The 24844-nt window shown below is 43.7% G+C and overlaps 1 protein-coding gene and 1 long non-coding RNA gene across 2 annotated transcripts in view; one reads left to right on the forward strand and one right to left on the reverse strand.

Annotated features, from left to right (window-relative positions):
• The window catches only part of LOC138657538 (la-related protein 6-like), a 32279-nt gene extending 15668 nt beyond the window's left edge, over nucleotides 1–16611 (forward strand). The window contains exon 3 of the mRNA XM_069745309.1: nucleotides 15565–16611. Coding sequence (XP_069601410.1) covers nucleotides 15565–16611 — 1047 coding nt within the window. The remainder of the gene's footprint in view (nucleotides 1–15564) is intronic.
• Nucleotides 1–24844, reverse strand: part of LOC138651341 (uncharacterized) — a 960960-nt gene that overhangs the window by 32618 nt on the left and 903498 nt on the right. The gene's annotated exons all lie outside the window — the stretch shown is intronic.

Here is a 24844-nt window from a genome sequence, read left to right on the forward strand (position 1 = left end):
TAAGTGATCTACGTGAATGCTCACTCAGTGACGCGGGCCCCTTATACTTTGTCATTCTAGGGGAAGAAAAGTGCAAAGCCGAAACATAAGGAGTGTGCCCTGTGTGAAGTCCCGTTACCAGATTCTTATACTAAAAAATTATGCGCCCCCTGTATACAACAGATGGTGAGGTCTACAGGAGTGGAAGGGTTGAGTGACATCAGGCTAGATAGATGGTATCACCCTTATTGTCCTCCCCTAGGTAGCGGAAGAATCTGCTTCTACGGCTAATCTACGTGAGATGATCCGTACAGAAGTAAGGGAATCCCTGCGGTCTATGTCCCAGGCGGGAAGTTCAAAACAGAGAGCCTCGGTGATCTCTGATTCGTCAGAGGAAGATAAAGAGGAAGGTTCTTATGGCTCAAATCTCTCTTCCTCGTCATCAGAAGAGGAATCTAGCCGATTCTGTCTGCCTCTGGACCGGGTGGATAAATTAGTTGTCGGTCAGAGGTACGATGGGCCTAGAAGAACCTAAGACTCAGCTTTCCCGTCAGGAGCTAATGTTCAGCGGCTTGGAACACAAGAAGCGTAGATCCTTTCCGGTGAATGATAAAATTCAGGATCTGATTCTCCGAGAATGGAAGAAACCGGAGAAGAAAGGCTCATTACCACCAGCTTTAAAACGCAGGTATCCCTTTGAGGATACGACTGTGGATACCTGGGACAAGGCCCCTAAATTAGATGCCGCGGTGGCAAAGGCATCAAAGTGAGCCGCATTACCTTTCAAGGACATGGGATCCCTTAAAGACCCTCTTGACAGGAAGGCGGATACCTTCCTTAAAGGTACTTGGGAGATGGCAGCCGGATCCTTGAGACCGGCAGTGGCTGCGACTTGTACAGCCAGATCCCTAATGGTCTGGCTGGAACAGTTGGAATCCCAGCTTAAAGAAGGCGCTTCCAGAAGTTCTATTCTAAATGCGCTTCCGGTGATTCAAGATGCTGCGGCTTTCCTGTCGGACGCGTCGGTCGATTCGGTCAGAATGGCGGCCAGAGCAGCAGGACTCTCCAACGCGGCTCGTAGAGCCCTGTGGTTGAAGTGTTGGTCGGGTGACATTCAATCAAGGTCCAAATTATGCGCTATTCCATGCAAAGGGGAATATCTCTTTGGGCCAACCTTGGATGAGCTGCTGGAAAAGGCTGGAGATGACAAGAAAAAATTCCCTAGTTTGTCATCAGCCTCTTATCGGCGTCCATTCAACAGGAGGAGATTTGGTCGCGGAAGGAAGCGCGCATCCTCGCCCTCTAGAGAGAATTTTAGATGGGAGGATAGACGCAGGAGAGGTACGGGTTACATGTTCCGCCGTTCCTCAAAAGAACGTAAGGAACCGGACCAATGACTAGCAATCCCTGTGGGAGGGAGATTGTCAGCCTTCTCTTCCGCATGGACTAACATCTCAAATAGTGACTGGGTCCGAGGTATTATTTCAGAAGGTCTGAAATTGGAATTTATTCACTGGCCTCGGGATAAATTTATGCTAACCCCCTTACGCTCCTCCACTATTGAACAGACGGCTTTAGAGGCAGAAGTTGTGAGTTTATGCCTTAAAAACGTGCTGATTGAGGTCCCAGAGTCAGAAAGAGGGAGTGGATTCTACTCTCCTCTATTTCTGATTCAAAAACCAGACAGGTCATTTAGGACTATTATTAACCTTAAATCCCTTAATGAATACCTGGTTAAGGCCACATTTAAAATGGAGTCAATCAGCTCTGCAATAAAAATGTTGTTCAAACACTGCTTCATGGTAGTTGTGGACTTAAAAGATGCGTATTATCATGTTCCTATCCATGAAAACTTTCAGAGGTTTCTACGTGTGGCGGTGTCTATGGGGGGTATTGTTCGACACTTTCAATTTAGAGCCCTTCCCTTCGGCCTCTCAACGTCTCCCCGAGTATTCACTAAAGTTGTTGCGGAGGTCATGGCGCACTTACGTGAATCTGATATCCTCATAATCCCTTATCTGGATGATTTCCTGATAGTTGGAAACTCAGCAGACCATTGCCTTGCTCAGGTAAAAACAGCTATGTCTAAACTAGAACATCTGGGCTGGATTATAAACTATGAAAAATCCCGATTACAACCCCTAAAAACCCAGAGATTTCTAGGGCTGCTGTTAGATTCCGAGTCCCAACAATGCCGTCTTCCACCTGATAAACTGCTCCATATCCAACAACAGGTATTAAAAGCAATTAATAAACCAACCATGACTCTTAGACAGGCTATGTCTTTATTAGGTTCCCTAACTTCCTGTATTCCCGCCGTCCGTTGGGCACAGTTCCACTCCAGACCTTTACAGTTTGAAGTACTGAATTATGATAGAGTCTTACAGGGTTCCTTGCAGGGTCAGATGACATTGAGTCCAGAGGTTCTGGCATCTCTTAAATGGTGGCTAGAGGAAGACAATCTGTCAGCAGGAGTTCCCTGGGTGACTCAAGTGACTCGGGTAATTACGACGGACGCCAGCCCCACGGGGTGGGGGGCACACATGGGTGACGTAGTAGTCCAGGGGTTATGGGATCCCCAAACATCAGCCTCTTCCAATCAGAAGGAGTTAATGGCAATTGAATTCTCAATTAAAGAACTCCTCGTATATCTACAGGGTCACCATGTCAAAATCCTCTCCGACAACCAGGTGGCAGTGGCCTATGTGAATCACCAGGGTGGAACACGCTCCAAGTTCCTGATGGAACTAGCGGATCGCCTGCTCCAGACAGCAGAAAACCATTTTCTATCTTTATCCGCAGTTCACATAAGAGGGAGAGAGAATATTAGAGCAGACTTTCTAAGTCGAAGCACCTTAAAACAAGGAGAATGGTCTCTGAACACAAAGATCTTTAACCGGATTGTCCGCATGTGGGGTCATCCAGAAGTGGACTTATTTGCCACCAAGCACAACAGAAAGACGATAAATTTCTGTTCCTTAAATCCCAGGGAATATCCACTGGCAGTGGATGCCTTCCTGATCAGATGGGATTTCCGATTGGCATATGTGTTCCCCCCGCTCAATCTATTGCCGCTGGTGGTCAGAAAGATAAGGGAGGATCAAGCGAGAGTCATAATGATCGCTCCGTTCTGGCCCAGAAGAGCTTGGTTTTCCTGGCTCAGGACCATGTCCGTGAAAGACCCCTGGGTGCTGCCGGACATTCCGGACTTACTTCATCAAGGTCTGATCAACCATCCACAAGTGAAGGGTCTCCATTTGACGGCATGGTTTTTGAGAGGTCATTGTTAAAAAGCAAAGGTTTTTCTCCAAACCTAATTGATACCCTTATGAAGAGTAGGAAAAACATAACAACTAAGATCTACTCTAGAACTTGGAGGAAGTTTCTGGCCTCTTCAAATTTTAATATTGAAGAGGATATACCAATCAACCAGATTCTAGAATTCCTGCAGAGGGGGCTAGAGCTAAATCTATCCACAAGTACACTAAAAGTACAAGTATCAGCCCTGGGGGCTCTATTTTCTTGTAACATTGCGGGTAATTATTGGGTATCAAGGTTTATCAAAGCATCTAGTAGATCCAGACCTATACACAGGAATAGGTCAATGCCTTGGGATCTCACTCTAGTCCTTTCAGCCTTGACTAAGGAACCATTTGAGCCCTTACATTCAGCCTCACTTAAATTACTATCCCTCAAAACAGCGTTTTTGGTGGCAATTACATCTGCTCGTAGGGTAGGAGACATACAGGCTCTTTCTAGGCTGTCCCCTTATACAGAATTTCTACAGGACAGAGTAGTCCTCAGACCAGATCCAGCTTATTTACCAAAAGTGGCCTCAGATTTTCACAGATCTCAGGAGATAGTGTTACCGTCATTTCTCCCTAATCCTTCTAATTCCAAAGAGGAGTTACTCCATACATTAGATGTTAGGAGATGTCTATTAGAATATATATCAGTCACTGATGCTTGGAAGAGAGAGGATGCGTTGTTTCTATCCTTCCAAGGTCCCAGGAAAGGTCTTAGAGTTTCAAAGTACACGCTAGCGAAGTGGATTAGGGAGGCTATCTCTCTGGCTTATACTGCAGGTGGAGGTCCAGCTCCGCAGAATCTGAGGGCACATTCCACCCGCGCCATGGCTACATCCTGGGCTGAAAGATCTGGAGTTTCGATCGACCAGATATGTAAGGCAGCTACGTGGTCATCCCCTTCCACCTTTTTCAAGCACTATAGGATGGACTTGGGGTTCTCTTCTGATCTCACCTTCGGGTTAAGGGTGCTGCAGGCTATAGTCCCTCCCTAAGGTAGTTTACATCTCTGTAATTCTCTCGTAGTGCTGTCATGGGAATCCGAATAAAGCATTAAGCTACTTACTGGTAGCGGCATTTTTCGGAGGCCCATGACAGCACCCTTAGTTCCCTCCCTATTCACGTGGGGGTTGCACTTCCTATAATGTATATAATGAGATAGATAGATCTCACGTGTGGTATATAGTTCAATATGATGGATTATTTTTGTACATAAACTGTATATAATGTATATTTGTGTGCTACTAACCGCGGTAGTCCTCTCGGGCTCTGAAATACAACTGATGCATGGGGAGAGGTGCCGCCCTTTTGTATCTGTAGGTTTCCTGTTCCTGAAGGGCGGATCCCCTCTCTCGTAGTGCTGTCATGGGCCTCCGAAAAATGCCGCTACCAGTAAGTAGCTTAATGCTTTCCATTTACTCCCCTTTAACTATCCATATTAAAACCCAGTAATGAAATTGATGTAATGTGAAAAATTGTAATAGAAAAATATACAGAAGTAGAAGTGAAATGTGCTTTTATAAATTAGTGTTAAACCCAATTTAAAGCAGAGAAGTACTTTGAGGGGTGCTTAAAGGGGTTGTCCGCCCACCATATTTAAACTTTCATTCTGCCCAAACAGACAGTATAACAGTTGGCTAATGGTCTCTCTCGTGTGTCCATGGAGGTAGACGGAACTTTAAAGGGACACTGTCACCTGAATTTGGAGGGAACAATCTTCAGCCCTGGAGGTGGGGTTTTGGGGTTTTTGATTCACCCTTTCCTTACCCGCTGGCTGCATGCTGGCTGCAAAATTGGATTGAAGTTCATTCTCAATCCTCCGTAGTACATGCCTGCACAAGGTGCAATCTTGCCTTGCGCAGGCGTGTACTATGGAGGACAGAGAATGAACTTCAATCCAATATTGCAGCCAGCATGCAGCCAGCGGGTAAGGAAAGGGTGAATCAAAAACCCAAAAACCCCGCCTCCATGGCTGAAGATTGTTCCCTCCAAATTCAGGTGACAGTGTCCCTTTAAGGCTGCAGCCGATCAGCTGTCGCTCTAGTGGTTATGTGGCAAACCTCAAAATGCCCACCAGAAGAGGAAACCAAGGTGGTTACAACAGAATTGAAGGGCGCTGCCGGTCTGGCAATTTTAGTAGAAGAAAGCGCGGCACTCAATAGAAAAAAGTTTTTTGTAGGTGCTCAAGTAGGGTCTCCAACCCATAGAACAATAATAGAAAAAACTTGGCACTCAGTAGTGAGGAAAATTATTTTGCTTCTTTTTATTATTAATGCATCCAGACAAAATTAATGAATAAACATTTTCGGTCCGGCAAAGGACCTTCATCAGACTATGTATTTACAGTTCACACTAAAGAATTAAGTAAGAGAATATCAGAAAATATAAATTGTCACAAGATGCAAAATATATTGGAAACAGTTGCTATACAGTGGTGAAGATTAGGGTTGAGCGAAACGGGTCAGCCATTTTCAGAACTCGCCGACTTTTGGCAAAGTCGGGTTTCATGAAACCCGACCCGACCCCTGTGTGGGGTCGGCCATGAGGTCTGCGATCTTCTGAATCTGGTATCGGAATTCCGATACCGAGTTCCGATATGTTTGCAATATCGGAAATCGGTATTGGAATCCATATTTAAGTGTAAAATAAAGAATTAAAATAAAAATATTGCTATACTTACCCTCTGACGCGCCCTGGTACTAACCGGCAGCCTTCCTTCCTTAGAATCAGCGCGTGAAGGACCTTAGATGACGTCGCGGCTTGTGATTGGTCGCGCTACCACCCATGTGACCGAACACGCGACCAATCACAAGCCGCGACGTCACCGAAGGTCCTTCAAGCGCTGATTCTTAAAAAGGAAGGCTGCCGGAAAGAAGCAGGGCGCGTTCGAGGGTGAGTATATACCTAATAGGAATATACTCACCCTCGGATGCACCCTGCTTCTTTCCGGCAGCCTTCCTTCCTAAGAATCAGCGCTTGAAGGACCTTCGGTGACGTCGCGGCTTGTGATTGGTCGCGTGAGCGGTCACATGGGCGGTCACGCGACCAATCACAAGCCGCGACGTCATCTAAGGTCCTTCACGCGCTGATTCTAAGGAAGGAAGGCTGCCGGTTAGTACCAGGGCGCGTCAGAGGGTAAGTATAGCAATATTTTTTATTTTAATTCTTTATTTTACACTTAAATATGGATCCCAGGGCCTGAAGGAGAGTTTCCTCTTCTTCAGACCCTGGGAACCATAGTATCCCATTGCACTGCATTGGGTTTCGTGTTTCGGCCAACCCCGACCCCGACTTTTCTATAGGATCGGCCGATTTCACTCGACCCGACTTTTGAGAAAGTCGGGTTTCGTGAAACCCGACCCGATCCTATAAAATTAAAAGTCGCTCAACCCTAGTGAAGATCATTAGAACTGGTGAAATATAATTCAAAAACCAAAGAGATCTATCTGTGAGTGCCCCGTGGATGGTAGAGGCTCCAGTGAGTATGCCGACCGTGCTGTATGACATAAGTATAAGGGAAATACAAAAGTGATATATTTGACTAATCGAAATCCACAACATATTAGAGTCCTAATGGCACTGAATGGTGAAGGATACGTAATTGGATATCCATGCCATAGAGTGAACACGGTGTAAAATATAAATATAAAAGGTCTTTTGATAGAAGTATCAGGTGACGATCTAAACATCAGGTGAAGGATTAAGCGGTCACTAACAGTGAATATCACGTGAACAACCTGGAAAATATGAACAGGCGTTAATGGTAATCTGTACATAGAATGTGCAACAGATGATAATTGCAATAAGAGGAGTGACAGATATAGTGCATGACATAGGAAAAAGGGGAGGAACAAATAGTTTGAATAAAGTAGAGCAGCCCAAATGGAAGATATAACGGAGAAAAAAAAAGGGGGTGGGAGGTTAAGAGACCATAAGTGGTGCAAAATATATATACCTGGATGTATCAAGATACAGATTAAAAAAGCAGAAATAGCTAATCTTAGCCAGAAGCATTCTTGTACTTGCTTCTCTATCAATAGTAACCAACCTAATACAGACTAGTGGACAAGTCCATATAGCTACCACAAGATGAGTACCAAGTACCCACAGACCACTATATCACAATACTATAATATCAATAAAGTTTATTGACAACAAATTTAAAAATTATACATAACACCATGTGAGTTTTATCAAAGAGAATTAGTCAAAATTCCATGAGCAGCGGAAATACCGCATCCAACCATGTCATGTCAAGCATTAAGATACACTGAGATCAATATTACTCTCATTTAAATATAAGATTACCAGAAACATCCTTTAAGGTAATTTCAACATTTATTGTTCCCGGATGATGAGAATTCAATATATAATATGAGTGGATTCATGCTTACCCATAGTCAGTGCACCACTGCCCAGGAATGCCCGACGCGCGTTTCGCCCGTGCTTTTTCAAGGGGAGTTTCGCCCCTTGAAAAAGCATGGGCGAAACGCGCGTCGGGACGTTCCTGGGCAGCGGTGCACTGACTATGGGTAAGCATGAATCCACTCATATTATGTATTGAATTCTCATCATCCGGGAACAATAAATGTTGAAATTACCTTAAAGGATGTTTCTGGGAATCTTATATTTAAATGAGAGTAATATTGATCTCAGTGTATCTTAATGCTTGACATGACATGGTTGGATGCGGTATTTCCGCTGCTCATGGAATTTTGACTAATTCTCTTTGATAAAACTCACATGGTGTTATGTATAATTTTTAAATTTGTTGTCAATAAACTTTATTGATTTTATAGTATTGTGATATATACCTGGATGTAGAAGCAATCTAAGAAGGTACAAGGAGCGTCCACAGATTATATAGGTTATATAACAGCCTGCTGCAATAGGTATAATCTGCTGCCATAGGTATGATCTATAAAGGGCAAAAAGGGAGCACAGGTAATCGCATGAGTAAAGGAGGAAAATGAGGATAATCGAGCATGTAGCACCTTAGTGCCAAATACCTGAGATATGGAACACCAATTACACAGGGAGGATAAAGCGCCGGGGTATGTGGCAACATCAGTTGCAGAGGCAAAGCGCTGAAATGAAGGTGTGTAAATATTAGAACCCATGGGGTGGGCGAAGACGTAGGGGGCACAAAGAGCGCAGTGTATCCTTACATTCCCTGTGTCCGGATCAGTGAGGAGGAAGCGTGGCAACGTGCCATGCAGCAGGAGGGACGCTGCAGCGCTGTTAACTTCCGGGTATAAATCCTGGTCTGTGGTGATGTCATCGCGGTCATGTGACCACCAAAGACAGAGCAGAGGCCAATAAAGAGAATGACTAGAGGAGAGGGGAGGGGAAGAACTGCATAATACCAGATATAGGAGGACTGGTACAACCTATCGAGGAGAGGATATAGGGAATATATGGGAAAAGAGCATATAGAACAGGAAATCTATATGGGCCGAAAAACTAAGGCTAAAGATAAAAGGGAAAAAAAGGGGAGAAAAAAAGAAAAAGGAGAGAAACGAAAAAGAGGAATAGACCGCTAAATAAGGAAAAAATAAAAAAATTTAAAAATGGAGATATACAAGATCAAACAGTGCTCAGTCTCCTATAGTAATATACCATGCATGATGATGGAGGTGCCCAGTGAAGTAAATGGTGTCATATTAAAGATTCTAAAAGCAGAAAAAAATTAGAATATTCAGATGTATTGTCATAACATAATAGACATCTCACAATAAGCAAAAATATTCACAAGAAGGATGATAAATCATATTCCCGATTGAGCCCTTTGGGCTCAAGGGTCTGGAGTGTGAATATCCAGAAAGCTTCCCTTTTTTTAAGCAATTTGGTCCTGTTGAGGCCTCTCCTGTTGGGATCAATTTGTTCCAGAACTTGGAACCTAAGTTGCGAGATATTGTGATTTTTTTTTTTTTCATGGAAGTGGTACGGGAGGGGTGGGTGGCTTTTTTTGCAGCGGATGGTGGATTTGTGCTGTGACACTCTGTCTCTGATAGGTTGGGTAGCTTCGCCAACGTAGGCTAAGCCGCAGGGGCATTTTATTAAATATACAACATATGAGGACTCGCATGTGAAAAAGCCCTTAATTGGAAATCCTTGACCTGTGTGGGGATGAAAGACCGTGGGGCCTTTCTGTATGTTGTTGCATTGTAGGCAATTCAAGCAAGGGAAGGTCCCTTGTTTTTGCGTCTGCAAAAAGGTTTGCCTGGGTATGCGGGTTTTAGAACCTACGTCTGCCTTCACCAGTTGGTCCATTAAATTCTTAGCTCTACAGAAACATGGGAGGAATGGTAACTTAAATTCTGAGATTGCAGGTTAACTCTTATGTAAAAGATTCCAGTGACATTTGATGATAGACTGCACCAGATTCGAAAAGGGGTGATAGGTGTTGACAAAAGGAATACGTTTGCCACTTTCATTGGCTCTCATGGATGTACCACCTTGTCAGGCCATGGCCTTGTGGCGGTAGGATAACCCCTCGTATGAAATTTATCTTTCATTTCAAGGCCGGGGGATGGCAGCTGCTGAAGTGCAGTAAGCTGTTCCTGTCGGTTGGTTTAGAAAATAGATCAATGGCTAATACACCATTATGCTGTTTGCAGACCAGGGTGTCAAGGAAGCTAATACGCTCCATGTCGTGTTGTATGGAGAATTTTAATTCCGGCCATATGTTGTTAAGGTGTTGATCAAACAACAAGAGTGATTCAATGGGGCCATCCCAGATGCAAAAGATGTCATCTATGAATCTGCACGAATGGATCTGAAACAACGGATGGGTACACACAAAATCATTTTCAAAAGATGACATGTAAGCAATTGCATAAGGGTACGCTACATTTGAGCCCATAGCGGTGCCTTGTTGTTGGACATAGAAGGTGTCCTCGAACATAAAGTAGTTTTCTTTTGAGAACCAGGTTGAGGAGGTCAGCACAAAATTGCCAGATTTTTTTCAGTGCCTGCTTCGCTAAGGGGTCTATCAATTGCAGACAACCCCTTGTCAAGGGTGATAGAAGTATACAAGCTACTATCATCCCAAGTCACCAATATTGAAGGCGATATTGGTGACTTGGGACGTTAGTAGCCTGTATACTTCTATCACCCATGGCAAGGGGTTGTCTGTGGATGTCTATCCTCCCCCTCATCCACAGTAACCCTTGCCAGATAGTTCAGGACCCCAGCATCCACATTCCTCCTACTTTGGAGGAGCTCTCTCCTTCGGCGAGAACGCTGTGACATCACAGCAGCCTGTGGTGAGGTCTCCAGGGGAACAGTAGGGCTGCTGCTGTTGCCAGGATCATCCTGGCTTGCTTGTGCTGCTGCTGCTGTTGGTGGTGGGGCCTCATCTTGGTCAGGTACTGCTGGCGGTGGATGGCCAGATGACGAGGATCCTGGAGGGATGGAGCATGACAGATCAGAAGATGGGCCAGCCACCTCTTCTCCTTCCCCAACTGGGTCTATGACCACCTCAGAATCGGATCCTGTCTCCCTCTCTGTGAGGTTGGACTGTGTTCTGTTATGAAAGTATGTTGGAGAAAAAAATAAATGTCTGACCATTCTAAACATATGTGTATAATGTGTTGTGATGTTTGTACTTACGGTCTGAGATCCATACTGGGATCCAAAAAGGTCAACCTATCAAAATAGATATATTTTTTCCTTTTAGGTGGTGCGCCTGACCCACTCCTGTCACGCTGCTGCCTCTCCCTCCTGTACTGATCGCGGATGCTTCGCCATCTTTTCATTACATCATCCACTGGAACAAAAGAGAGTAAAATAATGTATTACGTCATTATGCACAGTGGTCACACAAGGTGTAATTGACTACACAGATTGTAGTGTAGCCTAGAAAGCTGCATTTGTTTAATATAAATTTTGTATTTTTTAAACAACAAAAATGAACATCATAGAATGTAAGGCCACAAGGACAGAGTCCTCTCCCCTCTATCCCAGTAGGTCTTTTTTCAGTTGTACACTGTAAGGGACATCTATAATAACCCTGTATGTAACTCGTTTCTCATATACAGCACCATGGAATTAATGTTGTTCTAGAAATTAATATATGCAATACCTAAAAATAATTTTAAAATTACTTAAAAGGAGTTGGGTACTGCTAATTCACATAAAGATCAATGTACAAACATGAGTGTACTTACTTATTTGCCTCTGTGCCTCACGTGGCCACAGATCATAATTTGGGAATAGGGACCCACATATACTCCTCCATGCTGCCTCTTTTTGGGCCCTGTTGGCATAGTTGGGATCTCTCTGGTCCCAAATTTCGGGCCTTTCCTGGACCAAAATGATGAGAATGTCAACATTTATTATGGTAGCCATGCTGATTCAGACTCCGTGGAGGCGTGCGGCAGGCTTCCGGGATCTCTGTCTGACTTTTTCAGCTAATTAGCATGTCTCAGCTTCCTGATTGAGACCTTGGGACATTTCCTTGCACCTGCCAGAGTCTAGCGTATTTTTCGCAAGTCACACGCATGGTCCGTATGCATTCCGTATTTTGCGCGCCCCCATAGAGTTGCATTGGGGTATTTTTTGCCCAATACGCTGACAAACGCAGCATGCTGCGATTTTCTACGGCCGTACAATACCGTATAATACGGATGCGTAATATACGGCAGATAGGAGCAGCCCCATAGAGAATCATTGGGCCGTGTGCAATGCGTATTTTCTGGACGTATTTTCTGTGCTCATACGTTCGTAAAACTCGCTAGTGTGATGCTGGCCTTATCCTGCAATCTCAGAATATAAGTTACCATTCCTCCCATGTTTCCGTAGAGCTAAGAATTTAATGGACCAACTGGTGAAGGCAGAAGTAGGTTCTAAAACCCACATACCCAGGCAAACCTTTTTGCAGACGCAAAAACAAGGGGCCTTCCCTTGCTTGAATTGCCTACAATGCAACAACATACAGAAAGGCCCCACGGTCTTTCATCCCCACACACGTCAAGGATTTCCAATTAAGGGCTTTTTCACATGAGTCCTCATATGTTGTATATTTAATAAAGTGTCCCTGCGGTTTAGCCTACATTGGCGAAACTACCCAACCTATCAGGGACAGTGTCACAGCACAAATCCACCCTATCGCTGCAAGAAAACCCACCCACCCCTCCCGTAACACTTCCATGAAAAAAATCACAATATCTCGCAACTTAGGTTCCAAGTTCTGGAACAAATTGATCCCAACAGGAGAGGCCTCAACAGGACCAAATTGCTTAAAAAAAGGGAAGTTTTCTGGATATTCACACTCCAGACCCTTGAGCCCAAAGGGCTCAATCGGAAATATGATTTATCATCTTTCTTGTGAATATTTTTGCTTATTGTGAGATGTTTATTATGTCTATTATGTTATGACAATACATCTGAATATTGTTTTTTAATCTAAGTTTTTTTCTGCTTTTAGAATCTTTAATATGACACCATTTACTTCACTGGGCACCTCCATCATCATGCATGGTATATTACTATATGAGACTGAGCACTGTTTGTTTGATCTTATATATCTCCATTTTTTTATTTTATTTTTTCCTTATTTAGCGGTCCATTCCTCTTTTTTTTTTTTCTCCCCCCTTTTTTTCCTTTTATTTTTAGCCTTATTTTTTCGGCCCATATAGATTTCCTGTTCTATATGCTCTTTTCCCATTTATTCCCTATATCCTCTCCTTGATAGGTTGTACCAATCCTCCTATATCTGGTATTATGCAGTTCTTCCCCTCCCCTCTCCTCTAGTCATTCCCTTAATTGGCCTCTGCTCTGTACCTGGCGGTCACATGACCGCGATGACATCACCACAGACCGGGATTTATACCCGGAAGTAACACAGCGCTGCAGCATCCCTCCTGCTGCATGGCACGTTGCCACGCTTCCTCCTCACAGATCCGGACACAGGTAGTGTAAGGATACACTGCGCTCTTTGCGCCCCCTACGCCCTCTCCCACCCCATGGGTTCTAAAGGTACCATTACACTAAACAACTTACCAACGATCACGACCAGCGATACGACCTGGCCATGATCGTTGGTAGGTCGTTGTGTGGTCGCTGGGGAGCTGTCACACAGACAGCTCTCTCCAGCGACCAACGATCAGGGGAAAGACTTCGGCATCATTGAAACTGTCTTCAACGATGCCGAAGTCCCCGGGTAACCAGGGTAAATATCGGGTTACTAAGTGCAGGGCCGCGCTTAGTAACCCGATATTTACCCTGGTTACCATTGTAAAAAAAAAAAAAAAAAAAAAAAAACAGTACATACTCACATTCCGATGTCTGTCAAGTCCCTCGCCGTCAGCTTCCCTGCACTGACTGTCAGCACCGGCCGTAAAGCAGAGCACAGCAGTGACATCACAGCTATGCTCTGCTTTATGGCTGGCGCTGACAGTCAGTGCAGGGAAGCTGACGGCGGGGGACTTGACAGACATCGGAATGTGAGTATGTAGTGTTTTTTTTTTTTTTTTTTTTTTTTTTAATTTTACAATGGTAACCAGGGTAAATATCGGGTTACTAAGCGCGGCCCTGCACTTAGTAACCCGATATTTACCCTGGTTACCAGTGAACACATCGCTGGATCGGCATCACACATGCCGATCCAGCGATGACAGCGGGTGATCAGTGAACAAAAAAAGTCCTGATCATTCCTCAGCGACCAACGATCTCCCAGCAGGTGCCTGATCGTTGGTCACTGTCACACATAACGAGATCGTTAGCGGGATCGTTGCTACGTCACAAAAAGCGTGACGTTGCAACGATATCGTTAACGAAATCGTTATGTGTGAAGGTACCTTTATATTTACACACCTTCATTTCAGCGCTTTGCCTCTGCAACTGATGTTGCCACATACCCCGGCGCTTTATCCTCTCTGTGTGATTAGTGTTCCATATCTCAGGTATTTGGCACTAAGGTGCTACATGCTCGATTATCCTCATTTTCCTCCTTTACTCATGCGATTACCTGTGCACCCTCTTTGCCCTTTATAGATCATACCTATGGCAGCAGATTATACCAATTGCAGCAGGCTGTTATATAACCTATATAATCTGTGGACGCTCCTTATACTGTACCTTCTTAGATTCCTTCTACATCCAGGTATATATATATTTTGCACTATTTATGGTCTCTTAACCCCCCCCCCCTTTTTTTTTTTCTCTCCGTTATATCTTCCATTTGGGCTGCTCTACTTTATTTAAACTATTTGTTCCTCCCCTTTTTCATATGTCAGGCACTATATCTGTCACTCCTCTTATTGCAATTATCATATGTTTCTATGTACAGGTTACTATTAAAACCTGGTCATATTTTCCAGGTTGTTCACGTGATATTCACTGTTAGTGACCGCTTAATCCTTCACCTGATGTTTAGATTGTCACCTGATACTTCTATCAAAAGACTCTTTATATATTTTACACCGTGTTCACTCTAGGGCATGGATATCCAATTACGTATCCTTCACCATTCAGTGCTATCAGGACTCTAATATGTTGTGGCTTTCGATTAGTCAAATATATCACTTTTGCATTTCCCTTATACTTATGTCATACAGGACGGTCGGCGTACTCACTGGAGCCTCTACCATCCACTGTCTGGTAGTTTTATTCACGTTCTGAACCACCCTGTACTTCATTTAACCAGTGTGTAAAAGTAGTTGGCAACCCCTTGTTAAAACTGTTACATGGAAGACCTAAAGTTAAATGCTAAAACTATTATCACTTAGCTATAAATTTGCAGTGTTTAATAGGACCTCTATAAATTCATATGCAGTGAGCTCCCAAAGAAATTTCTTACAAGCTATTCAGTATCTGAAAAAACAATGTAAGTGATACTTAACCTATTTAGCTAAAATTACTGTTTAATTTCCTGCCTCTTATCTGTATGGAGGATTCCTGACCCTCCCTTGACAATGATCAGGTAGTTTGCATTTCAGCGCCACTTTTCTATTCTCTTCCCGTCTAAACCACATGATTGCTTGGCCAAACGGAGCAATTATGTGTATGGATAAGTCAGGAGAGATGGTGGTCGGTCAAAAGTTTGCAAGTGTATGGCTAGATTCATTAATTTTTTCACCATCCTAAACAATATATTAAACTACATGATTAAGTACAAAGCCAGTATAAGTTAGGCTACTTTGTCATCTCTGAGGGCACCAATGTAGACAGAAACCCGAATTTAATTATCCCTCTTGGTATATCGGCAAAATACGATTGACTACACCACTATTTGTATCTCCTATTGTTTGTTAATTCTGCGTTATTTTTTTTCCAGATTAAGTCTTTAACTCGTAATTGGAGGCAAACCTTGTATGCGCTTCAGTTTTCTGAATCCTTGGAGGTTAATGAGGAGGAAACTAAAGTAAGGCGTAAAAAGCCAATTCCAGAGAGTCTTCTTGCACTTCCTCCCACCAAACAATTGTTGGCCTGGAATCTTGATAATGGAGAGAAAATTTTACCTCAAAATTTTTTGGAGACTGTTACATGTATGTTTGCTTCATATGGCATTATAATTTCAGTGCGCGTCATAAAACCTAATAAAGAGATTCCTTGCGATGTTAAAAAATATTTGTCTAAATACCCTGACCTTGCTACAAGAAACTCTGCCCTTGTCGAATATGAGACTCTAGATGGTGCCTGGAGAGCATTAGATGCATTCAACTCCAATCTGTGTAACACCAATTCCTTCAAGGTTATACCAGTAAGTGGGCGAGGAACATGCAAAAAAAGTGGTATGAAGTCCGATGAAACTGAAAACTCTGATTTGCCTGATAAGAAGTTGGTAAAAAAACATAGAGTTCTTAAAAAGTTTAGACAAGAGGAATCGACCTGCTTTAACTCCTCAGAGTCTGATAGTGCTCCATCCTCACCAGTTTTTGGACCTCATTATCTTGCCCCTGTCAATTTTACAAATGCTGATGTTACTTTTAGACCACAATTATTCAGCAGTCCTCGATCTTCTCCATCACTAGCACGAAAATGTTTCCCCCAACCATACCACCACTTTTCTCCCTTGGCCACAGATCTTGGAAACCGATTTCTTGCTAGCCCTGGAACAAGCCCAGAATTTTGTCAAAGGTTTCCAGAGAATTCTCATGACAGTGGCATTTACTCTTCCAGCCCATGGGTACAGAAACGAAAAGCTGCTGCTTACGATCTACATATGGAGAATACATTCCTTCCCTGCAATTCATTAGCTGTGAAAAAAAACCCAGTCTCACTTGGGCTTCCAACTGGGGTACTTCGCCTTCCACATGGGCCAGATGGAAGTAAAGGGTTTCACAATAGTATTAGTAGAGGGAAACTTGTTCTAAGGCATTGATGAATGTTTCTTTGCTTTTTCTTTTAAGGGCAACTGTTTAAAGACAAGAAAAAAAAACCTCTGTCAAATATTGGTGAAACTGGTGCCCACAATACACACATTCCCACTAGTCTAAGCTTCTCTAGTTTTTTTTCTTATTAGAAATGGTTACCCTTCTTGAGATTTTTCTTGCTTGCTTTGCCCTGTCCAGTTTTTGTTTTTTATTTATTTTTTATCACTTGGTTCACATTGTGACAAATATTTTGTGCAGCTTAAGAGCCTCACATGTAGTTGAGGTTTTATTACGAATATTAGTTTATACCATATCGCATAATAAACCAATTGGACAAGGGTAGAACATGTAGGATACTATTAATGCCTATTTCCAATGCTTGGACAACATTTAAAAATCACAACTTGCCTTTCTCTGTTTTGTGATGTGTATAGGTGGAAAGTGTTGTTTTTTTTCCCTCCCATTTATATGTTGTAAATGAGTATATTGATCTAAAATAAATTTAAACCATTTTGCAAATATTTTTGAACTCCACTCATGCTTTATCCAGACAGTATCTACAAGATCAAGTAACTTCATATTCTGCGTACGACAGTCTACTTTTTATTTTCTTGGCAGGTCTGAAATGCAAAGCAGTATATAAAAATAATCTGATTGCGAAACGGAGTGGCACGGAAAAAAATAGTTTTTTGCTAATCAACAAAAATGTCAGTTCTGCACGCAAAAAAATAAGCCCTCATCAGCTACAGATCATAAAAAATGGAGATGCTGCGGGTCTTGGAAAATGACTACTTTTTTTTGACAAACATTGGATTTTTTTCACCACTTACGGTAAATAACAAATAATCTAGACATGTTTGTTATCAACGAGCTTGTTATGACCTGGAGAATCATAATGGCAGGTCAGTTTTAGCACTTAGTGAACATGGTTTAAAAAAAAAAAAGAAAAAAACTATTGAGGAATTGCACTTTTGATTTTTTTTTCTTCTATTTTCTATATGGCAGAACCAATGGTGTCGTTCAAAAGTACAACTCGTCCTGCAAAAACAAGCCCTTGCATTGCCATATTGATGGAAACATTAAAAAAGTTATGGCTCTGGGAAGAAAGGGAGCAAAAATGGAAATACCCCCAGTCCTTAAGGGATTAAGGATAACAATTGGGGTATTTGAGTAATGGAGCACAGCTTTGGGTCATCTTCAGTAATCTGACAATTGCTCCATTCTAATTTGTCATTTCAGAGCCCCATTCTCTAAATCAGTAGTTTGCAAGCAGCAATCTTATCACTAGTGTTGAGCATTCCGATACCGCAAGAATCGGGTATCGGATGATATTTGCGGTATCGGAATTCCGATACCGAGTTCCGATATTTTTGCGATATCGGGAATCGGTATCAGGATGAAGATTGATGTGTAAAATAAAGAATAAAAATTAAAAATATTGATATACTTACCCTCGGACGCGCCCTGGTTGTAACCGCTGCAACCGCCATGCTTCTGTTCCTAAGAATGAGCGCGTGAAGGACCTTCGATGACGTCGCAGCTTGTGATTGGTCGCGTGAGCGGTCACATGTGTGGTCACGCGACCAATCACAAGCCGCAACGTCATCGAAGGTCCTTTACGCGCTCATTCTTATGAAGGGAATCATGGCGGTTGCAGCGGTTACAACCAGGGCGCGTCCGAGGGTAAGTATATCAATATTTTTTATTTTTACTCTTTATTTTACACATGAATATGGATCCCAGGGCCTGAAGGAGAGTTTGCTCTCCTTCAGACCCTGGGAACCATGGAGGATACCTTCCGATATTTGTGTCCCATTGACTTGTATTGGTATCGGATATCGGTATCGGCGATATCCGATATTTTTCGGATATCGGCCGATACCATCCGATACTGATACTTTCAAACATCGGACGGTATCGCTCAACACTACTTACCACCTAACATATGATTACACTTAATATAGCTGATAAACCTTAAAGTACTGTGCATTTCATTAAATGAAATGCAATGCAAAAAATCTGTTGTAGAAATCAGAACTTCAGCTGCAGAAATTTGGCTGTGAACTAACTTGTAAAGTGTTTCATTGGTCTACTGACTACTTTAGCCAAGAAGGAAGTTTTAGATGTTGGATTTGAAGTCACCTGATATTTTTTGGAAGATAAGTAGCACAATTCTACATGCCTAATTGAAATAAACATACCGTATATACTCGAGTATAAGCCGACCCCCCCTAATTTTGCCACAAAAAACATGGAAAACTTAATGACTCGAGTATAAGCCTAGGGTGGAAAATGCAGCAGCTACCGGTAAATGTCAAAAATTAAAAATAGATACCAATAAAAGTAAAATTATTTGAGACATCAGTAGGTTAAGTGTTTTTGAATATCCATATTGAATCAGGAGCCCCATATAATGCTCCATACAGTTCACGATGGGCCCCATGAGATGCTCCATACAAAATACGCCCCATATAATGCTCCATATTAAAATATGCCCCATATAATGCTGCACAAAGGTTAATAATGGCCCCGTGAGATGCTCCATAGAAACATTTGCACCATACAATGCTGCATAAAGGTTGATGGCCCCATAAGATGCTCCACACATTATGGCCCCCTTAAGATGCTCCATATATTATGGCCCCCTTAAGATGCTCCATACATTATGGCCCCATAAGATGCTCCATACATTATGGCCCCATAAGATGCTCCACACATTTGCCCCATATGCTGTTGCTGCGATTAAAATAAAAAAAATCACATACTCACCTCTCTTCGCTAAGGCCCCCGGCACTTGCCATAATCACCTTCCTCGTTCCACGCGCCGCTCTGTCTTCCATCCTCTGCACTAACTGCTCAGGCAGAGGGCGGCATGCACACTAATCGCGTCATCACCCTCTGACCTGAACAGTAAGTGCAGAGGATGGAAGACAGAGCAGCGCGCAGCGGTGGAACGAGGAAGGTGACTATCGTGCAATGCTCACCTCCCCGATATACTCACCCGCTCCCGGTGCGGTCGCTGGCAGTGTCTCACTGTCAGATGGTTTTCGGGAGCCAGCGGCATCTTCCTGTGTTCAGCGGTCACGTACCGCTCATTACAGTAATGAATATGTATCCATATTCATTACTTTAATGAGCGGTACCACGTGACCGCTGAACACAGGAAGAGCTGCCCGGAGACCATCGGACATGCAGGGACCGGCGCCAGGAGCAGGTGAGTATATCACAGCGCCACTCCCCCTCCCCCGCCGACCCCCCCCGCCTTCAATGACTCGAGTATAAACTGAGAGGGTCACTTTCAGTCCAAAAAAGTGGGCTGGAAATCTCTGCTTTTACTCGAGTATATACGGTACCTGCTTGGTTGCTTTCTTAATATAAAATTTAGGCAAAGTTTGGCATGACCAGTGTCACATACACAATTCTCTGCACCAGAGGCGTAGCTAGGGTTTTGGTTCGGGGGGGAGGGGGTGTGAAACTTCTGAGTAGGCCCCTAACCAGGTAACCTTGATTACAACTCTATGACTCATCCTAATAGTGGAGGAGGACCTCAGCAGATGACGTTGATGTTACTGAAAATAATCTCAATATAAAGACCTTTGTCCTTGGTCAAATAACTTAACAAGGTTCAGGCTTACTTTTTTTCGGCCTTGTGACTCACAGGCATCCTGCTGTGACCACATGTCACTCCAGTAGAGTGGATCTAATACGCTTCTGAGTGCATCCTGGGGGATACATAGTGACCCTCGCAGATCACACCAGTCACTGCCTCACAAACCCCTCCTCTGTTCAAACTTGTGGGGTTGAACCTTTGTCACCATACAGGGGGCCCTTGAGAGGGCATCCGCATTTCCCAGTGATTTCCCCGCCCGATGTTCCACTGAGAAACTAAAGTTTTGCATGGACTGGAACCATCTGGTGACCCGAGCATTCCTCTCTTTTGCATTTCTCATCCAGATGAGGGCTGAATGGTCCATTAACAAACGAAACTGATGCCCGAGCAAATAGTAGTGTAGGGACTCCAAGGCCCATTTAATCGCCAAGCACTCCTTCTCCACTACGCTATAGTTTTTCTCCACTGGGGTCAGTTTCCTGCTCAGATAGATGACTGGTTTCTTTGATGATAAAGGTTTCTTTGAAGTTGGGGCTGATGAGGACTGTTTACACAACGCCGACTTCAGGGGCTGGAATGCTTCCTCCGCTTGAGGATTCTGCCGGACAATAACTGACTTCTTACCTTTTAACAGGTCAGTTAGGGGTGCTGATTTCAAATTGGGTGTAAACTGGCGATAATACCCAATGATGCTGAGAAAAGCACTCACCTGTTTGGTACTCAACGGCTTGGGCCAGTTTTCGATGGCCTCGATCTTGTTTACTTGGGGTTTGATAACCCTGCGACCGATCACGTCACTTAAGTACCTGGCTTCCGTGAGCCCTATCGCCTATTTCTTTGGGTTTTCTGTTAACCACGCAAGTTTAGGTATTGGCACAATGTGGCTAGCCCACTCACTCCAGGTCTCCTCGATAACTCCCAATTGAAGCACTTGCTTTACTTCAGCTGCTATGGCTTGCATCCGGGCTTCTGGCACCCGGTATGGTTTCATCCATACCCTTACCTGGGACTTGGTGACAATGTACTGTTGGATCATTGTGGTTCGCCACGGAAGCTCTAAGAATATGTTCGTATTCCACTGCACCAGAGTCCGAGCCTCCCACCGCTGCTGTTTTGTGAGGGCATAATTTTATTTACCGCACACCCGGCTGCAACCCTGCCCGGGGCCAGAGGGTTCCCCGTTGGTACACCCGGAGTCGCCTCCATGATCAAGCACTCCCAGTCCTTCTAGGCTTTAAGCAGATTAGCATGATACAGTAGCTCGGACTTCCTTTTCCTGGGTTGGTACACCTTATAATTCACTTTGCCCACCTTCCCTCATATCTCAAATGGCCCCTGCCACTTGGCCAAGAGTGCCAACACAGAGTTCTCTTCTTTAAAGGTCCTGACCTTGGCCCTTTTATTGCACGTGCAGCTCCTTTACTATGGGCCACACGACTGCAATCCAATCCTGCATACTTACCACATGCTTGATGACTCTCTTATGTAGAGTGGGCTCCTGTTCCTACATCTCCTTGGCTATTTCCAGCAGTCCCCTTGGGTGCCTGCCATACAATGGCTCAAATGGAGAGAACCCTGTGGACGCCTGCGGTACCTTGCGGATGGCAAACATTAGATAGGGCAAGTAACATGTCCCAATCCCTCTCATCCTTGGCGACCACCTTTTTGAGCATGGCTTTGAGGGCCTTATTAAACCTCTCCACAACCAGGCAGTTTGTGATTGGTACACTGACGTGCGTAGCTGTTTATTCCAGAGCAGCAACCTAGCTCCCTGGTCACCTTGGACATGAAGTTCCCTGATCTGTAAGGATCTTCTTGGGTAGCCCAAGGTGACAAAACATGGCAAATAATTCACAGGCTATTCGTTTGGCCAAGGTGTGGCTGAGAGGTATCACCTCTGGGTACCTAGTGGCGTAGTCCAGACTACTAATGTGTTGGTGGCCCTGGGTGGGTTTTACTATCGGCCCTACCAAATCCATCACAACCCGTTCAAAAGGTACCTCTATAATGGGTAGAGACACCAATGGACTCTGGTAGCTTGCGGTGGGTGAGGTTATTTGGCACTCCGGACACGTATCACAGTACCTCTGGACCTCAGCGCAGACACCAGGCCAAAAAACCACTGTAGTGTGCACTCCTGCATCTTTTTGGCCCCCAAATGTCCTCCCAGCATGTGAGTGTAAGCCATGTTGAGCACCGCCCAACGGTAGGATTGGGGTACTACCAGTTGTTCTACCACCTCATCCCATATTTTATCAACCCTGTACAGTAACTCCTGGTTGACCGCCATCTGTGGAAACACCGTCTCACGGAACACCTGGTTGCTGAGCCACCTGATTTACCTCAATTACGCTTTCTCTTTGCCTGGGTCAGATTGGGATCCTGGAGCTGAGCTGTCCTGAACTTACCAGGGAATACTTCCAGCTCAGGGATCAGTGGGTTCTCTTTGACCTCCCCTGCCAGTACCTTTAAGGGAAACCTATCGGTGTTACACTCTGTCTCTTGGTTGGCGACCTCTACGGCAGGTATCCCTGACTTGTAATCTTTGGGTTCTGCGCCCGAAACACCATTTATCCTGAATGGATGGACTCTACATGCCTGGTTCCCACCATGAAGCATGGAGGAGGAGGTGTGATGGTGACACTGTTGAGCATTTATTCAAAATTGAAGGCATACTGAACCAGCATGGCTACCACAGCATCTTGCAGTGGCATGCTATTCCATCCGGTTTGCGTTTAATTGGACCATCAATTATATTTCAACAGGACAATGACCCCAAACACACCTCCAGGCTGTGTAAGGGCTATTTGACCAAGAAGGAAAGTGATGGGATGCTACGCCAGATGACCTGGCCTCCAGTCACCAGACCTGAACCCAATCGAGATGGTTTGGGGTGAGCTGGACCGCAGAGTGAAGGCAAAAGGGCCAAAAAGTGCTAAGCATCTCTGGGAACTCCTTCAAGATTGTTGGAAGACCATTCCCGGTGACTACCTTTTGAAGCTCATCAAGAGAATGCCAAGAGTGTGCAAAGCAGTCATCAAAGCAAAAGTTGGCTGCTTTGAAGAACCTACAATATACAACATAATTTCAGTTGTTTCACACTTTTTTGTTAAGTATATAATTCCACTTGTGTTAATACATAGTTTTGATGCCTTCAGTGTGAATGTACAATTTCCATAGTCATGAAAATACAGAAAAATCTTTAAATGAGGTGTGTCCAAACTTTTGGTCTGTACTGTACATATAGACATACAACATACATACAGGACATACAACATACATATAGACCTACAACATACAGTGCATACAACATACATATAGACATACAACATACATACAGGACATACAACATACATATAGACCTACAACATACAGTGCATACAACATACATATAGACATAAAACATACATACAGGACATACAATATACATATATACATACAACATACAGTACATACAACATAGGGTACATACTCACCATCACCTTGATCCCTGAAGCCATTGCTCACCTGTAAAAAATGTTAAAATAAAAACCAAACAATATACTCCCTGTGTCAGCAGATATCCAATTAATATGACTATCTCCCGTGGAGAGCATCCACATCAGCTCATGCAACCGCTCTCCTGGGGCTCCAGGAATACAATGATGGAAGGTATCCATCCGCAATGTATTCCTCCGCCCTGTGAGAAATAGTCCCTACTCTCACTTGTGACACTGCTGTGTGGGAAAATTCCCACACAGCTTTGCCATAAAGTGAGAGCGTCTGAACTCAGGTAACCTCTTCAGTGATGCACTGTGGGAGCCATTTTCTCCTGTCAGTGTGTCATTGGAGGCCCTATAGAGCAGTGACATCACCCGATGTCACTCTTCTATAGGGAAAATGTCGTGGGACATTCGTTATTAATTGAACTATGGCAGAAAGGGAGTATACGTTTGATTTCGTATTTTTAATTTTTTGCAGGTGATCGAGTATGGTAAGTATGGTGAAATTAAGAATATTAAAATACTTTTTTCTGGCTGTCTTTTTTTTTTTTTTTTTTTTACTCCTTCACTACTCCTTCTAGGATTAATAATGGATAGGCGACTTATTGACGCCCCTCCATTATTAACTGTGCTTAATGTCACCTTACAATAGCAAGGTGACATTAACCCCTTATTACCTCATACTCTACCGCTACTGGGCAGTAGGAAGAGAGGGGATAAGTGCCGCAATTTATCCATCTTACAGATGCGCCATTTCTGGGGCGGCTGGTATTTGTAGCCAGGTGGGGGGGGGCAATATCCATGGCCCCTCTCTAGGCTATGCATATCAGCCCGCAGCTGTCTGCGTAGCCTTTTTGGCTATAAAATATAGGGGACCCCACGTCATTTTTTTTTGGGGGGGGGGGGGGGGGGGTGTCCCCCTATTTTACTAGCCAGTGAAGGCTATGCAGACAGCTGGTGTATGTGTGTGTGTGTGTATGTATATATATATATATATATATATATATATCCTACAAGTAGTATTCAACCCCTTGCAGATTTAGCAGGTTTAATAAGATGCAAATAAGTTAGAGCCTTCAAACTTCAAACAAGAGCAGGATTTATTAACAGATGCATAAATCTTACAAACCAAAAAGTTTTGTTGCTCAG

The sequence above is a fragment of the Ranitomeya imitator genome, chromosome 1 (assembly GCF_032444005.1).
Source record: "Ranitomeya imitator isolate aRanImi1 chromosome 1, aRanImi1.pri, whole genome shotgun sequence".
In the NCBI taxonomy this organism is placed as follows: domain Eukaryota; kingdom Metazoa; phylum Chordata; class Amphibia; order Anura; family Dendrobatidae; genus Ranitomeya; species Ranitomeya imitator.